The sequence below is a fragment of the Salmo salar genome, chromosome 18, assembly GCF_965601325.2.
Source record: "Salmo salar chromosome 18, fSalSal1, whole genome shotgun sequence".
Classification (NCBI taxonomy): domain Eukaryota; kingdom Metazoa; phylum Chordata; class Actinopteri; order Salmoniformes; family Salmonidae; genus Salmo; species Salmo salar.
This window is the reverse complement of record NC_138308.1, coordinates 15483238-15497204: the sequence shown is the minus strand read 5'-3', so window position 1 is coordinate 15497204 and position 13967 is coordinate 15483238. Positions and strand designations below refer to the sequence as shown.

The following is a 13967-nucleotide window of genomic DNA, read 5'->3' as shown; positions in this document are numbered from 1 at the left end:
ATATCACATTTACATAAGTATTCAGACCCTTTACTCGGTACTTTGTTGAAGCACCTTTGGCAGCGATTACAGCCTCGAGTGTTCTTGGCTATGACCCTATAAGCTTGGCACACCTGAATTTGGGGAGTTTCTCCCATTCTTCTCTGTAAATCCTCTCAAGCTCTGTCAGGTTGGATTTGGAGCGTCGCTGCACAGCTATTTTCAGGTCTCTCCAGAGATGTTTGATAGGGTTCAAGTCCAGGCTCTGGCTGGGCCACACAAGGACATTGAGACTTGTCCCGAAGCCACTCCTGCGTTGTCTTGGCTGTGTGCTTAGGGTCGTTGTCCTGTTGAAAGGTGAACCTTTGCCCCCAGTCTGAGGTCGTGAGCACTCTGGAGCAGGTTTTCATCAATGAACTCTCTGTACTTTGCTTCGTTCATCTTTGCCTCGATTCTGACTAGTCTCCCAGTCCCTGCAGCTGAAAAACATCCCCACAGCATGATGCTGCCACCACCATGCTTTACCGTAGGGATAGTGCCAGGTTTCCTCCAGACGTGACGCTTGGCATTCAGGCCAAAGAGTTCAGTCTTGGTTTCATCAGACCAGAGAATCTTTTTTTCTCATGATCTGAGAGTCCTTTAAGTGCCTTTTGGCAAACTCCAAGTGGGATGTCATGTGTCTTTTACTGAGGAGTGGCATCCGTCTGGCCACTCTACCATAAAGGCCTGATTGGTGGAGTGCTGCAGAGATGGTTGTCGTTCTGGAAGGTTCCCTCATCTCCACAGAGAAACTGAAGCTCACCTCCCTGACCAAGGCCCTTCCTCCCCGATTGCTCAGTTTGGCCGGGCGACCAGTTCTAATAAGAGTCTTAGTGGTTCCAAACTTCTTCCATTTAAGAATGATGGAGGCCACTGTGTTCACGGGGACCTTCAATGCTCCAGAAATGTTTGGGTACCCTTCCCCAGATCTGTGCCTCGACACAATCCTGTCTCGGAGCTCTACGGTGAATTCCTTTGACCTCATGGCTTGGTTTTTGCTCTGACATGCACTGTCAACTGTTGGACCTTATATAGACAGGTGTGTGCCTTTCCAAATCATGTCAAATCAATTGAATTTACCACAGGTGGACTCCAATCAAGTTTTAGAAACATCTCAAGGATGATCAATGGGAACAGGGCGCACCTGAGCTCAATTTCGAGTGTCATAGAAAAGGGTCTGAATAATTATGTAAATAAGGTATTTCAGTTTATTATTTGTTATAAATTTGCAAACATTTCACTTTTTTTTTCTTCAGTTTGTCATTATGGGGTATTGTGTGTAGATTGATGAGGAACAAAATGTACTTAATAAATAATAATGCTGTAACGTAACAAAATGTGGAAAAAGTCAAGGGGTCTAAATACTTTCCGAATGCAATGTATGTAGATCTTCATTTGTCCAGTTTGGTGAATCTCTGTACGATGGGAGTAACTGTAGACCTCTGCACTGTAGCAAGCCATTTTTCTTAGTGGTTTGCCTTTTGGCCACTGTGAGGCACAGGCACCATCAATCCATCTTCTCCAGTAGCGCTGCAAGGCGACAAACCCACCTAATCAGAGTGTGAAAACAAATTCCTCCGCTCCCCAGTAAGCATTTGTTGAGAAACATTAAAATCACCTGCGTTTATGATGGCTGGTTGGGCTATCAAAGATGTCCCAGTGATAAGGTTTCTGGGGAGAATGCTAATTAGGGAAAGTGCTGGAAACCCGAGCAGGCCCTGTCTGGTCCCAATGGGTTCTGAGATTTTGCTGGAAGGGTCCATAGGTCTGTATGGATGGGGCTGACACTGTGCAAATCACCCACTTTGTGCCAAAGGAGCCCAGAGAGTTTTCCCCTGTTTTTACAGCAGTGCTGCTGACCTTCTGAGCACTGCTGTCAAGGTTTAAAGTATGGTTTGAAATGAGACTTTGCTGAAAATGTATAGAAATAAGAACACTTTTGCTCTTAGGCTTGTTTGCTTAAAATGTGGGAAAGATTAAGTGTGTGTAGGAACTAGACTTACTATATGTGTTACAGATGGTATTTTTGAAATAATTTTCCTAATTTACCATTGTATTCATGTGGAGTGTTGTACATATTATACAGAATTACTAAGGAGAACATCTGGTGAGCTGGCTAAGACTTTGAGAGATGTATTATTTTGTTCCACTGTTGGTGCATCTTCTCACTGTCTGTCTATCTGTCCATAGGGAGCGCCAGGGGAGCCAGGCCTGTCCATCATTGGGCCACGAGGACCTCCTGTAAGTGTCATCACTTCTTCCTACAACTAATAATACTGTGCATGACCTGTACTGTTCACTGCTGCTTGAAGTCTTCAGTTCAATGACTCATGACCTGCCACTCTGAATAAGCCTGGCATGATTGTAATGTCATGAATTTGTCAACATCAAGAGTTATAGAAGAATATATATTGTGAACCCCATACTCATGATCACATACTGTAGCAAGAATACCAGAGATTCTACGTTTGCCTGTCAGTTCTTGAGCTTGTCCACCACAGAGCTAATGGAGATTGAAGACTGATAATTACAGGTTGTTTGAGAGTACTTTGGCATTTTTTGAGGAAGCCAGAACTTCGATTTGGCTGTAATCTGGATCATTCCGTGTTTCCTCAGCATGAGAAGTGAAAACATTCCTATACCTCTTAAAGTATTCCAGACACCAGAACCCAATGGTCCCTATTGTATTAAATAATTGATGTTCGTGAGATAAAATAAGACTTTATCCTGATTCAACTCCTTTCTTCTCCATTTCTCTTCTTTTTTATTAGTAGACAGACAAACGGGTTACTGTGTTGGACCTCAGTTGTGCAATTTCCTTTTTGATTATGCTGTGAAGAATTGGACATGTTTTATTTTGAGGTTTTCTTGTTCCGCCCTGGTTTTTGGACTGCGGGGTTACAGTACCTTGTTGTAGAGCCAATAAAATGGCTACTCAGGAGGACCAGACATCTGTTTTCCCAATTGACAATTAGCTACATACCTGTGTGCCCACTACCCTGGCCGGTAATAAGGCATTTCTAATGAACACCAGGCTACAGAGGAAGTAAAGCACAGCAGGAGAGTGAAGGAGTACACAGAGAACCAGTCAAGCAAGGGTACTTAAAAGGTGATTTCCCACAGCAGGTGAGGTCGATATGAGAGACTCACTCTTGACCTTAGGAAAGGGAGAGGGAGTGGATTTGGTGGCAAGGTGGAGAGAAAAGAGTGGAAATTACAGCTTAGGCTAGCCAGGTGGTTCCTCTTATCTTGAATGACGAGTCTCCCTGAATTAAATTCCGTTGCTCTATCGATTGCTACATACGTTCAGTCTGAAACTGCCGTCCTAGAAGTTGTTTTTGTGACTTCAGAATGAGCGGCGTCGTACAAAACGAACTCATTCGCGATTGGATCGTCTGTAACCAATCGGAGTATCAAAGTTGATAACATCGTCACGTAGGCGGGTTCTGGCCCAACTCATTGGTTTCTGGGACCAATCAGAACGGTCAGAATGTGTTCGCGTTCTAGAAATCGTCGGGGAGGGAGGCAAATACAGACTCATCGGGGAGAAGAAACATTAGTTGGCCAGAGCGATGTGGATGGGTAGCCAGGCAGCCTGTTATCTACCCGTGTCCTGCACAATGTCATTTCACAGATGACTAGACGACCTTGTTCTACTGTAACCTGACCATAGGGAAACAAAGGGAAAGGACCCATGCAGATGTATCAGATTCATTCTCTATGTTTAATGGAATACCTACAATTGTCATATTGAATGGTCTACCGCAGTGTACGTTAAGATATGCTGTCCACATGTGGAATTAGCCCTCAAAGTTAAATCAAATGTGTAATCTCAGTAGCTGTATCCTTACTAAATCAAATAAAATCTACGTTTATTTGTCGTGTACACAGATTAGCAGATGTTAAAGGCGCAGCAAAAAGCTTGCATTTCTAGCTCCAATAGTGCAGGAAATGTCTAACAGTACAATACTGAAACACAAATAATTCCAAGAAAGTAAAAAAGAAGAAAAAATGAAGAAGGAACAAAAAATGAAGAAATATCAGAACGAGCAATGTCAGAGTCCGGAATATAAATATGTGGTGTGTATAGACAGTATGGACAGTAAATAAGTAAGAAAAGAAAAAGGTATGTACAGCAGTAGATATGTAGGATGAGCTATGTCGAGAATACAAAATGTACAGTGAGCTACAAAGTATTGGAACAGTGACATATTTGTATTTGTTTTGGCTCTGTACTCCAGCACTTTTGATTGGGAATGACGCAATGACGATAAGGTTAAAGTGCAAACTGTCAGCTTTAATTTGAGGGTATTTCCATCCATATCGGTTGAGCCGTTTAGAAATTACAGTGCTTTTTGTACATAGTCCCCCCCAGTTTAGTTTACTGTGGATGCCACCATGATTACGGATAGTCCTGAATTAATTGTGAATAATGACGAATCAGAAACTTACAGACGCACATATATCATACCCCAAAGACATGCTAACCTCTCAGCATTACAATAACATACTCTTTTTGGTGGGTATGATATTTGTGCGTCTGTAACTTTCTGACTCATCGTTATTCACGATTCATTCAGGACTTTCCTCAGTCATGGTGGCATCCACATTAATGTAGAAGTGTTTAAAAACATATTATGTTGTTATTTACAATAAAAGTGACTCCAATGACACAACACATTTACCATTCATTTCTATAGGGCACGAAATAATCTGAAACACAACCAAAACAGACAGCATCCAACAAATGTGTAGTCACAAGTTTGAAGTAGTCATTGTGTGCAAGGAATATAGGACCAAATACTTAACTTTTTACTACTTTATACACATATAACTGATTTTGTCCAAATACTTTTGCTCACCTAAAATGGGGGGACTATGTGCAAAAAGTGTTGTAATTTCTAAACGGTTCACATGATATGGATCAAAATACACGCAAATGAAAGCTGACAGTCTGCACTTTAACCTCATAGTCATTGATGATTTCAAATCCAAAGTTTTGAAGCATAGAGCCAAAAGAAGAGAAAATGCTTCACTGTCCCAATAATTACGGAGGGCACTGTATACAGTATATCAAGTGAGTAATCAATTAGCTTACATTTTCAGAGATCAAAATAATGTTGGAGGACTGCTAATTTTATCTGTTTCTAACTACAGAAACGATTTCATAACAATAAACATTATGTAACATTTTTAAAGTGAGCCGTGTTCAATGACTCTATGTACATAGGGCAGCAGTCTCTAAGGTGCAGGGTAGAGTACCAGGTGGTAGACGGTTAGTGATGACTGTTTAACTTAACAGTCTGATGGTCTGGAGATGGAAGCTATTTTTCAGTCTCTCGGTACCAGCTTTGATGAACCTGTACTGTCTCCGCCTTCTAGATGGTAGCAGGGGGAACAGGCCGTGGCTCGGGTGGCTGAGGTCCTTGATGATCTTCTTGGCCTTCATGTGATGCCAGGTGCTGTAGATGTCCTGGAGGACAGGCAGTGTGCCCCTGGTGATGCGTTAGGCTAACTGCACCACCCTCTGGAGAACCCTGCGGTTGGGGGCGGTGCAGTTGCCGTACCAGGCGGTGATACAACCCAACAGAATGCTCTGGATGGTGCAGCTGTAGAAGTTTGTGAGAGTTTGCTTGTGCACCTTCTTCACCACAGTGTGGAGGGACCATTTCAGGTCCTCAGTGAAGTTGAAGCTTTTGACCCTCTCCCCTGCGGCCCCATCAATGTGGATGGGGGCGTGCTCTCTGTGCTGTTTCCTGTAGTCCAATATCAGCTCTTTCGTTTTGTTGATGTTGAGGGAGATGTTATTTTCCTCCGCCAGGGCTCTCATGTCCTCCCTGTAGGATGTCTCGTCGTTGTTGGTAATCAGGCCTACCACTGTTGTGTCGTCTGCAAACTTGATGATTGTGTTGGAGAAGTGCGTAGCCACGCAGTCAGGGGTGTACAGGGAGTACAGGAGGGAGCTGAGCACATACACTTGTGGGGCACTGTGTTTAGGATCAGCGTAGCGGAGGTGTTGTTGCCTACCTTCACCACCTGGAGTCGGCCCATCTGAAAGTCTAGGACCCAGTTGCACAGGGAGGGGTTCAGAACCGGGGCCCTGAGCTTATTGATGAGCTTGGAGGGTACAATGGTGTTGAAGGCTGAGCTGTAGTCAATGAAAAGCACCAGGATGAATAAATATAACTAGATGTGATAGGTTACTCTTGATAAACCAATGATGAAGTCAGTTGACCATACATACAGCTCAACACTTTTTGCAAGTTCAAGCACAAAACAACAGCAAGATTGCGAGAAAATGGTCCCATATTGTGAATTGTTTTTTATCAGTGTTCTAGATTGTCTGTAAGGTTCATGTGCAAAGCATGTAATAAGCCATGTCCTTCACTGTCTTTCCAAAACAGACAATCCCTTTCGGAGGAAAAACATGCATAGCCTCCAATAACTAGTCTGGTCTCAGACATATAATCTGTTTCATTAGGAAAGTTCACCTCTTCTTTGTCATTTTCTCCCAGTTTGTTTTTACTGCCCCCCTCTCTTTTTCCTGGGATATTGAATGGCTTCCTCTAGTCCCACAGGCCGGGTAGCATATCCACACCTAGTGCAGAATGTCTTCAACCAAGCATTTTCATTAATCATTATTGACATTTACTCATTCAGTTTGTTTGGCTTTTTCTCTTTCGCAGTCGATCTCGATTTGATCAGAATGCGCCATCCTTTGTTTCTTTCATTATTCTAAGACTTTTCAGTGTTGAGTTTCTCCCTCTTCTTTCCTTTTGTTTTGAGAGTCAATTGGTTTTCCCTCCACAACTCCCACAGAAGGCTCTCCCGGTATTCTGCGGTAGCACTCCCCCTGTCAAGGTCAATTACAGCTCTGCCCAAATGTATTACTATGGAAGAGAAAAATGGCACCCTCTCACGCTGACCCTCTTTCACCAGATTTTCACCTCAATCTTCCAGCAGAAAAAGAATCCCTCTAACTCAACATTTATTTCTGATTCACTTTAGGGACAGCCAGGAACAAGAGGCTTCCCAGGCTTCCCGGTAAGACTTTGCACCTTCCCCAGTCTTTAAGTCTTTATAATCTGTGTTTTAATGTTAGGTTACTATTTTGCAAGTGGAGCTTTATTATATAGTCGTAGCTCCCAAATGTCAAAACATTTGAAATAAGATGTTTCCTGGCTGGTAATCTCCTGTGAGCAGATTCTGCGTAAACACGAAGTTGACCAAATTACTTGAGATTTTACTTTTGGGTTAACCCGAGATTCCCTGGCTGGTTAAGTGCATAAGTGCCTTGATTATTGGTCTTGTTTTATTCAAATCTACAGCCAGTCTACTGTCTCCTTTATGCCTCCTAATCAGGAATATCACCATGTCCAATAGCAAAGCTTGCTCTTTATGTCGAGAGCTTAGGACTACAAGGTTCTATCTGCAAAAAGCTGGTTCTGATATAATTAGCTTTAAAGTTCCGAAGCCTCATTGGTTTGAATGGTGTCAGCAATTTTTCTGTTGTGTATATTTTGAACTTATCAACATGAATTGGGGTATTTAGAGGACTGTATAGGTAGAGAATATTGTACAGGACAAGGCTATGTCAATAACTCTATTTTGACAAAAATGCAGAACCTTGTAGTTCCAAGCTCTCTACGTTTTAACGTGCTTGTTTTTCATTTTGTCTCAAGTTTGAAAACAAAACATGCTCTATTCTCCATTTTTTTCTTGACCTGGAAATACCTCTCTTCTCTTCCATAAGTAGGTTCATGTCAGTGCCATGGTCTGTGCAGCCATGTGCCTTATAACTGCTTATAACCTGCGTTGAAATGCCTTCCCCTCTTTTTTGATCCTAGGGTCCGATTGGGTTGGACGGCAAGCCCGTGAGTTTCTCCCCATTTCTGACAAATGTTGAATAATTGAGTAATTGAAGTACTTTAAGAGCCTAGAATCCACCACCTTATGATGATGATGAGGATAATTAAGTTAATAATGATTAGGGTCATTATTGTAATAAAATCTCTATTAGTATCATTATTGTTATTATAGGACAGAGGTAATAGCGTTATTTATATTTCAAAAAAGTTTCCCCCAGAAATTCAAAGAGACGGAGCTGTAGAAATGCATTGGGTTCTTTTACCACATGCATTCACTCTTTTATGCTCACACAGGGGCAGAACGGCTTGAAAGGAGACTTGGTAAGCATCATTTTACAACACAGTTGTGCAGTTTATGTGAAACAGTGTAGGCCTTTTGCAGTCTGTAGTGTAGAGATACACTCCTGTACTTGGAAAGGACGCAAACACGGTCTTTATGCGTTTTGAATGCCTTACAAATGTGATCACCATAAACGTGCACGTCGGTAAATTCTGCTTAAGCACCATTTGTTATCCAGGTGAACCTCATAGCAGGTTGTTTACCTTGTACCCTAAGTGTTGCCACTAAATCCACTGGGAAAACACTGTTGTGGCCTGATTTTGTTCTGTTGAGAGTAATGGGATAGCAGTGGGCTGCCTGTTTTAAGTGACAGGGGGAATGTCTGGCCATATTTAACTAGATGGGTTTTTCAGCTGTAATCCACTCTCGGGTTCTCAATCAGACTGGAGGTAAAACTGACCGAGATAAAGCACAAAGGAGCAAAGGCAAACAATCGTTTGACTTGTGCATTTCATGCATATGGTGATTCCAATTCTTCAAGAGTCAAATTCTTTGGAAACACTTAAATGCACCTCTAAATATACAGTATAAAAGAACAACAAATAAAACAGGCAGACCACAGAAAGCATCAATTGGTGCATAAAAGGCTAACCATAAAAATCTCCTCTCTAGAAGGATCACTCAAAAATGACTTATTTAGGCTTCAGAGATATACACATTTCTCCACTGAGGTGTCAGGGGAGACAGAAGATTTATCCCATTACCCTGACATCGTTATAGGCCCACATGAATCCTGTGGGGCTCTCTGTGAGGATTCTGAATGAGACACAATGACTGTTGAACGTCCCGTACCCCTTCACCTCCAGCCCTGTGACCGCTGGACAAATCTCCTCTTGGAGGTTGAATCATACTTTTATTGATCGCCTCCCTCTCCAACCTCCTTTTTAAATGGAGATAAAAACCAGTTCACCTAAAGACTATATTCTTCTTGGACGATGGTTGTGGTGCCCCTGGAAGCTGTTTCTACGTCTGGTCCTCCAGGCCAGCGGTCTGGCTTTTATCAGGCCAGCTGCCGGTTTTAGGGGCCTTTGTGTCTCTGTTAGAAAGCCATTACTCTTTGTTGGACTTGGAGCGTTATCATGAGGGGGCTTTGTTTTATTAGGGGTTATTCACGTCGGCTGTCTTTCGCTCGGAGCGTGTTTGGAGTGCTGCCTTCCTACAGAAGCTCACATGCAGGGAGCCGGCCTGGGCCAACACAAATGGCATGCCTGTCCGGGTCCAAGTGGGTGGATAATGTTCAATGTTGATTAATGTTAATTTAATTAGCCACTTTTCCTCTCCTCCCACACTCCCAACAACTGTCAAACAATATTTTAAAGGGTACCGAAAGCCAGTCTGTTAAATGCATAAATTATGTCTTTCCAGTCTCCACAATGCCTTTATGGAACTCCTATGCGCCAGGGTCACGGTCATGGAGTGTGCTTGATGTGTCCAACTGTGCACTTTCCCTGGGTTCATTTATCAACTAGTCCTGCGTCACTGACAGATGTTAGACAGCTCTCCCCAGGCCTTGATGTGTAGTCAAACGGAGCAGAGCAGGGTATGACAAGTGGTTGGTGCAGCCTTTTGGTTGGTGTGCCTGTTGGATCTAGTTGAATTCTCCTCGTGTCCATTTATCCTCTTAAAACAAAAGCGTTTATCCTCTTTTATCACATGCATTGTACAGTGAAATGAAAGGTTGCACTTATAAAATGTCGACAGTTTGTTGACATTATGTTTTTACATGGTTTTAATCTGTTGATTGATATACTGTTTATTCCTTTTTAGGGTCAACGTGGTTCCAAAGGAGTTCCAGTAAGTTTTTTTTTTTTTTTGTCCTTTCAGGTTTCGACAGCTTTTCTGTTATTTGACATTCGTTGATTAATGTGTCTGTCTCTCTTCACAATGATCTGTTCTCTTCACTCATTCCTCTCTCCTTCTTCACCTCTGTTTACCTACTAGGGTGAATCTGGTCAGAAAGGGGAAAAGGTGAGTTTTTCAGTGACATTTTCAAGAATCTGTGAGAGCTATATTCACCCATATTGTTAGTGGTATAATCGACTGTAAGCCAACATAAAAGTGTTTATTACAAAATGACAAGGTTTTTCGTTTGAATGGGGAGTCTCTTAACTCACTATCCATCTCTCTCTCTCCAGGGCGTATGCGGAGACTACAGTCACAGGGTAAGTGAATCATCTCATATTAATTCATGTATACCTTTGAATGTTTATTGAGTGACTCTAGATGACCATACTAAACTGTAATCATTTTGTTGCTGGAAAGAATTGCCCCTCAGCGATCGCTTACCGTAGCACCGCAGTGGATGGTGCTAAAATGTAATTGTATGCTGAGTTGGAGTCTCTGTGGTGTGTTCTCTGTAGCAAATAACATTGTTCTCTTCACAGGTACAGACATAAACAAAGTTAATTGTGGGGTCTGCACTGTAATGGCAGAGTGTGTGTAAAAAAAAAAAGAGGCAAGACAAATGAGTCTGATGGGTAGCACATGCAGCACATACTGTTAGAGGAAGGCAGCCCCATTATGCAAATCAGGCCTTCTCTCAGGGGCTCGACTGTTTTGAGTGAAAACAAGGCAATTACTGGTAGCCTGCTGGAGCACACACTACGTGATAAAGGTCTATGTGTGGAGGTGCCAAGAAAAATACTCTCCTGTGTGCTCAGGGATTGTTCAGATAGCTAAGTCCATTTCCAATGTAATTCAACCTCCCATTATGTAATGCCTTCTGCAAAGTCTCTTGTTTCCCCAGTAAAACATACTGTAAGAATCAAAGGGCTCATGACAACAACTCAAAGCATGTGGAAAATAATGCTTATTTGATATACTCTGCAACGTGTTTAGGCTAAATAAACTAAGTATAGCAGAGAATGTGTAGTTGAGAGGGAGGTCAGAGCATTTGGGGTTGTTTAAAACCTTCAACCTGTGCTGGTGCCCCCTGCCATACTGTGCGTGCATTGGATTGTTTTTATAAACGTCTCGGGGGGGCCCCCGGCACACACACTGCATGGGGGGTCCCTGCCAGCGGGTGGTTCCACTTAGGTCCTCCTTGTCCTACAGGGGGTGCTGGGGGGGGGGGGTTTAGGAGTGAGATGTAGATATCAACAGTTATTATATGTGGGTGTGTGGCCCATGTGGGTGTAGGGCCTCTTTGTACAGGATCTTCCAGTGAATACCCTGGCTGCTGTAATTTCCAGTCAGGCTCTGACGTTTAAGGTTTGTGGGTGACCCCAAGACTGTGTCCCAGTCGTGCCGGAAAGACAGCTAATGCTCCACTCCCAGGAGTCCCTAACCCTCTGTTCTCCACCGGTGGGGTCAACAGGTTACAGTAGAGTAGCGCTGTTCTCCAAACCAGGCCTGGTTCTCACACTGTCCATTGTTTATCTAGATTCAGAGTGGACATATTATGACAGACATCGGCCTCAATTTTCAACTCTTTCATTCATTATATTTGTGAATGCCAGAAAATGCAGCACATACTGTATTTTACTCTATTGCCACTGTATGTGGTAAAAATGGTTTTGTGTCAAAAAGCCATTTTACATCTATTTTGGGGGTAAATTTAAGGTGGTGCAACTTACGACATGTGGGTGGGTGTATGGTGGATAGCTCCTGCAATGGTCCCTGTCTCTACTTATCAATAATCACATATTGTACATATTTCCTCATTGATACCTCAGCATATAATTTTTCTTGATCAATGTTATGTAAAATTTCGTTTCAAACGTCTTTGACACGGAAACATTGCTTTGGCAACTTCAGATAATATGGTGATTTTGATATTAAAAAGGTGGGGAAATACCTTCCATCAAGTTGGAAATATATACTCTCTGTTAAAAGTTGTCAAGTTGTACAGATCAGGTTCTGCTATATTTGAATGGAGAAAGCAGTGGGACCATATGTATTGTAGCCCTCTTTAAAGCTGTACTTGATAATGCTGGTGAATCTCAACAGAAGCGGCGTATTGTACAGCCCTGTGTTGGAGGATTGGCCACAGTAAGTCTGTACTCTCTTTGTGGCAAGACTGAATCCTACCTGATCTCCACTCAGCTACAACAGGACAGGGGGCAGGAGTACAGTTGATCTGGGAGATTGATGTCTAAATAACTAAACTGCTGCTCTTATACAAACACCCAATGGGGCTGCTTGTTGCTTAAACTGCCAGCATTTTATCTGATCAATTACCATGTTGTACACTATTTGACCTGATGTAAGGTAGTGTATATCATGGTATCAGTATCCAATCTGACCATCGAGGCACATCAACACTCCCTTTTGACACCAACTCCTGGCCCCTAATTTGCACTGTTACTTCGCTCACTCTCTCTTTCTCTCCCAGCTCCTCTCTCCCTGCCTTGCCATTTTCTTGCTGTTCACGCTCATGTTTTGTTTCTATTTCTCTCCTTCTTCTTCCCTTCCCAAACCCCCCTCCCCTTCTCATTCTGCCCTGTTTCCTTTCCCTGGCCTCCTGGTGAACTTGTTGCCCTGTGACTTTCTTACACCGCTGGCCACCTGTGCTTTGTGACCTCAGCAGATGTTGCCCATCACCGTGCGCAACATGCCCCAAATAAACCCTCTAATCCTAAAGCGCCTCAAGGTACATTTCTCTCTGTCCCTTCTGGCCCCTTTCTGCCTTTCTCTGGATGCCAACCGCCGTCGACCTCCGCCACACCCCCCTGTAATCCTCTGTTAACCCTCTATGGCACCTGGTTGTCTCAAACCTGAATTCTGTGATAAGAGGACAAGGATAGAGTCTAAGATACACTTGGTAGATACAGTTGGAATCCCAAAAATAAACAAATCAATACTATTTACTTTGAGCATATTCGTGACCATAGAGGGTATATGAAGTGGATTATGTAAATGCCCCAGGCTTCAAGGCCAATTTAAATTCCATTAAGGTGAATGAAATGTCGAAAAATCCCAAATCCTGCTTTTCTGTGGGAAAAATGATTTTTTTTAGGCAAACATAAAAAGCCTAGCTTCTATGATTTCCATAACCTTAACAAAGATATAAAAAGAACAGGAAAGAAAAGTATTTTTTTCTGGCAGGAAGTGAGTCTCCAATCCTCTGAAAGGACCTCAGTGTCCCTTCCTGTGACCAGAGCCCAGCCTGCTCTGTTAGAAAGAGGGCCCCTGGCACAGGTGGACCTCTGTTGGCATCCCTCCTCCATCTTGTTTCCCCCGGTGTGCAGTCTCTCTGTGCCAGGATGGAATACCTTGTTTGGAGACAATGCTACACACTGTGGTAGATCCAACACTAAAGACGTAGAGGGGAAATACCACTCAGACCCAGACAGAATTGGCTCTGCTTTTTAAAATGAGCCCCTGGAATCATCGCATAACGGAATGTGTTAATTTAATGGAAGTACACCTGGATCATAAATCATAGCTAGACACATCCGTCCTGCATGGAATTGATCAAATATGGATTTATTGTTGATGGATGTGTTCCGGGTTACCTGAGCCTCAATGTCAGGCCTGGTCACAGCTTGAGCTAAAGATGTGCTCCTTGTAAACACGGTGTAGTCTACTCCACAGTGATTAGGACGTGTTTAAATTCAAGGCCAATATTGTGTATTATGACGTTTCTAAAGTTAAACCACATGTACAGTAATAAATAATATGTTTGCGTATTGTTTTATGTCATATCTCGACAGTGCTTTGTTTAAAACGGAAATGACCTTGGAGATATAGAGAGATAGGGTCTTGGGAGAGATATGGACAATAAATACATTTCTAAGAAA

The 13967-nt window shown here is 42.7% G+C and overlaps 1 protein-coding gene across 15 annotated transcripts in view; it reads left to right on the top strand.

Moving 5' to 3' along the window:
* The window catches only part of col13a1 (collagen, type XIII, alpha 1), a 111325-nt gene that overhangs the window by 66368 nt on the left and 30990 nt on the right, over nucleotides 1-13967 (top strand). For 8 of the 15 annotated variants that reach the window (XM_014153945.3, XM_014153943.3, XM_014153962.3 and 5 more), the window contains exons 3-10: nucleotides 2209-2259; nucleotides 7027-7062; nucleotides 7866-7892; nucleotides 8181-8207; nucleotides 9994-10020; nucleotides 10168-10194; nucleotides 10362-10388; nucleotides 12752-12817. In XM_014153945.3, the coding sequence (XP_014009420.2) occupies nucleotides 2209-2259; nucleotides 7027-7062; nucleotides 7866-7892; nucleotides 8181-8207; nucleotides 9994-10020; nucleotides 10168-10194; nucleotides 10362-10388; nucleotides 12752-12817 (288 nt within the window). 15 annotated transcript variants of the gene reach the window in all.